Here is a 3,922-nt window from a genome sequence, read left to right on the forward strand (position 1 = left end):
ATAAATATAACAGTATGATATATCAAGGTTGTATATGAGTTACACTATTTATATATGTGTGTGTGCCTATATCTGTATCTATATAATGGTCTAACTGTTGTATATTTGCTACTGTGTTTTCACAGTTATAAATTTTACTACAATAAGTTCTTTCTCAATGAGCATACATCTGTACATAACAAATTTTGTGAAACATTTTTCATGTTTTCTGTGTTATTATTTGTATGCCCTTCAATTTTTCTGATGGTTATTTTAAAATCTACTGTGTTGAAACTGTTGTTTACATTAAAATACAGTTGTTTCTCAAAGTAATGCTTATTGTTTTATGAATAGCTTAGTAATTTGGAGACAACTTATTGTGTGTTCAAACAATTAGTTACCTGGTGGCAGACTTATTGTGTGTTGAAACAATTAGTCACCCAGTGGCAGATTTTGTATATTATGAATCAGTTAGTAACCAGGAGATAACTTTTATACATCACTTGTTAACCAGGAGGTAACCTTAATGATTCAGTTAGCAGTCAGGAGGTAACTTTATTGTGTTATGAATAGTTAGTAACCAGGGGACAACTTTATTGTGTTATGAATCACTTAGTAACCAGGAGACAACTTTATTGTGTTATGAATCAGTTAGTAACCAGGAGATAACTTTATTGTGTTACGATTCAGTTACTAACCAGGAGACAACTTTATTGTGTTATGAATTAGTTAGTAACCAGGGGACAACTTTATTGTGTTATGAACTAGTTAGTAACCAGGGGACAACTTTATTGTGTTATGAATCAATTAGTAACCAGGAGACAACTTTATTGTGTTATGATTCTGTTAGTAACCAGGAGACAACTTTATTGTGTTATGATTCTGTTAGTAACCAGGAGACAACTTTATTGTGTTATGAATCAGTTAGTAACCAGGAGATAACTATTGTGTTATGATTCTGTTAGGAACTAGGAGACAACTTTATTGTGTTATGAATCAGTTAGGAACTAGGAGACAACTTTATTGTGTTATGAATCAGTTAGTAACCAGGAGACAACTTTATTGTGTTATGATTCTGTTAGTAACCAGGAGACAACTTTATTGTGTTATGATCCTGTTAGGAAATAGGAGACAACTTTATTGTGTTATGAATCAGTTAGGAACTAGGAGACAACTTTATTGTGTTATGAATCAGTTAGTAACCAGGAGACAACTTTATTGTGGTATGATTCAGTTAGGAACTAGGAGGTAACTTTATTGTGTTATGATTCAGTTAGGAGCAAGAGATAACTTTTTGTAATGTTATTTTAATGCTTTATTGTTAATTAAGACCAGATAAATTTGACTGGCGAAGTCTGCGATCAAAAACAGCACACGAGAAACTGGATCATGCCTTTACTGTTGCAGAAAGAGATTTCAGTGTCACGCGACTGCTGGATCCAGAAGGTAAGTTTTAACAGAGGGATTAGGATTTGTAGGTTGCAGTAGAATTAGCTAATGATTTTATAATGTTAAGTTGATATTGATAAAAAAGGTTTAATATACATTACTGTAATAATAGAAACTACTTTGAACATGTTAGGTTAAATACAATCATTATTTGGTTATTTGGAATGTGGGTATTAATTTAAAGGTTGTTGGAAATAATGATTAATTAATCACATGATCAATAATTTTATATTTAGTGTGACTTTAATCATCAAATAACTGTCTGAAAACCATAACCTTTAGTAGTTTAAGAGGAAACTTTGAATCTGTTTGTCATTAAAGTATATTGGGTAGTGATGTCATACTTAGATTTTAACATATATTAAGATATTAAACAATTTCATTTGGGGGTTGTTTGAATGAAACAAAGTTCATACCAAAGGTCAGTTTGTTAGAAATAAGGTTGTGTCTAAGTTTTAATGTCTGAATATTCAAGACAGTGAAATGTAATTATATTGATGTTATTGAGATATATTTATGAAACTTAGTTTTGCAAATTCAGAGTTGTATTTTTTCATTAAAGTTGAACAAAAATGTAATGATCGTAGCTAGTTGCTATGAAGAATTTTATAAAATGTTTAAATAAAGTAAAACACCTTAGAAGTGATAATAATAAAAACCCAGTGTTTATAATTTTGTCTGTGTAACTTTAAAAGTTAATAATTTAACTTTTGGTTCAGATGTGGACACAAAAGATCCTGATGAAAAGTCTCTCATCACTTACATTTCATCTATGTATGATGTTTTTCCCAACCCACCATCATATCATCCATTTGCTGATACAGTAAGTTTGTAATGTTAGCTGGAGAAGGTTATAGTTGAAGGAAATTATTTCACAAATATCTTAATTTAGTTTCAAGGTGTTGTAATTTCACAATAAAACATTTACAAGATCTTCTGTAGTTAACACTAGGAGAATATTTTAATGTGTTGAAAAATTTTATGATATTATGTCTAGATCGGATGTACATTTAGACAGTTTAAAAGAAGTGATCAGTTGTTAAATTAGCTATAAGATATCAGGTAATTGTTAAGTATTTCACCATGATGCCATATATTGTGAAGTTCTATCCAGGTTGTGTTTGATGATGTCATGAATTACTATTTAAACAGGTACGAGGTGTCTAGTATTTAATTCTTCAGAAAACATTCCAGATGTTATGGGATGTCTTCGTTTCATGATACTACTGCTACAATTCCTTGAAGAGCATTTCGTAATCATAGAATTGTTTATGATTTTATGTTAAAATGGATATAAAGACCTATAATGTGAACCTGTTTAGAATACTGTACATATTTCTAAAATTCTGAACATTCAATCATCTTTCAGTAGTTTCCAATTTTTTGTTGTGTCACGCATTTGCTTAAAGCATTTTGTAAATAAATCATCTTTATCTTTTCGATAAAAAGTACTGTGAAATAAATAAATGCTTTCTTTTACTCGACAGATAAAGGTTATTTATTTACCAGATATGGAAATATATTTCAGTTGATGCTCTGTACTTTATTTTATTTTTAAAGAGAAAATAATAATACTATTTAAAGCATTTTTATCAACAACGTTCTTAGGACAAACTACGGAAGATTGATGACTACAAGGAGTTCGCAAGCCATCTTCACCTGTGGATTCGAGAAAATATTTCAATACTCAGAGACAGGAATTTCCCCAACACCTTGGTTGAGATGAAGGTAACTACATGTGAATGTGTGTTTTTAAAGCAGAGAGCTCCAACTGGTAGTGTTAATAGTTCGTTTACTAGTAATGCTGCTTTTAGATTAACTCTAAAATTTAATTACTTATGGGTAAAAAAATATGCCTGATACTTGGATTTAACAAAATTCATCAGTGCTTGTGACTTAGTTGATACTTCCTGGTTATGAAATCAATAGGAATTAATTTTAATCTACATTTCTGATTTAGTAACAGTTCGTGTGAAGAATAAAAATACTTTTGTCCATCAAACATTTTGTATATTACATTTGCATAACATCTAGAACCTCCAAAATGTATCTGTATACATATCATATCTGGTATTTACTCACCTCTACCATGAACTGTTACTAAATCAGAATCAGTAATGTAAAGTAAAATGAATAGTTGATAACTCTGACATCTAGGTACATAATGTCATGTTGAATGGCACTCTGTAAAAGCTCATGGTCTTACCCATTTCCATAGAGTTAGTAGACTTGATCAGTACATGATAAAATGCACTCGGTCAACACTGCATCAGTGATAAGGAACTTGTAAAAAATGGATTAGTTCCTTGTATAGATAGATAACTTGATTTTGTTAAAGTTTTGGTTGCCATAAGTATTTTTTAAAAAGACTTGTAATATTAGACAACAAATATTTGTATAATTTGGGAGATCAAAGATAAACAAATTTTCTAAGTACAATTGTTTATTTAATTTGTGGTGACTGAAAGAATCAATAATTATTATAGTTTAGTGA

At 30.0% G+C, this 3,922-nt stretch overlaps 1 protein-coding gene across 1 annotated transcript in view; it reads left to right on the forward strand.

Moving 5' to 3' along the window:
- Nucleotides 1-1,309: 1,309 nt before the first annotated feature.
- The window catches only part of LOC106476899 (plectin-like), a gene marked incomplete at both ends in the record, with an annotated part of 11,713 nt that continues 9,100 nt past the window's right edge, over nucleotides 1,310-3,922 (forward strand). The window contains 3 exons of the mRNA XM_013937518.1: nucleotides 1,310-1,425; nucleotides 2,148-2,251; nucleotides 3,037-3,156. Of these exons, the coding sequence (XP_013792972.1) occupies nucleotides 1,310-1,425; nucleotides 2,148-2,251; nucleotides 3,037-3,156 (340 nt within the window). The remainder of the gene's footprint in view (nucleotides 1,426-2,147; nucleotides 2,252-3,036; nucleotides 3,157-3,922) is intronic.

This window comes from Limulus polyphemus, unplaced genomic scaffold (assembly GCF_000517525.1).
Source record: "Limulus polyphemus unplaced genomic scaffold, Limulus_polyphemus-2.1.2 Scaffold12017, whole genome shotgun sequence".
Lineage (NCBI taxonomy): Eukaryota > Metazoa > Arthropoda > Merostomata > Xiphosura > Limulidae > Limulus > Limulus polyphemus.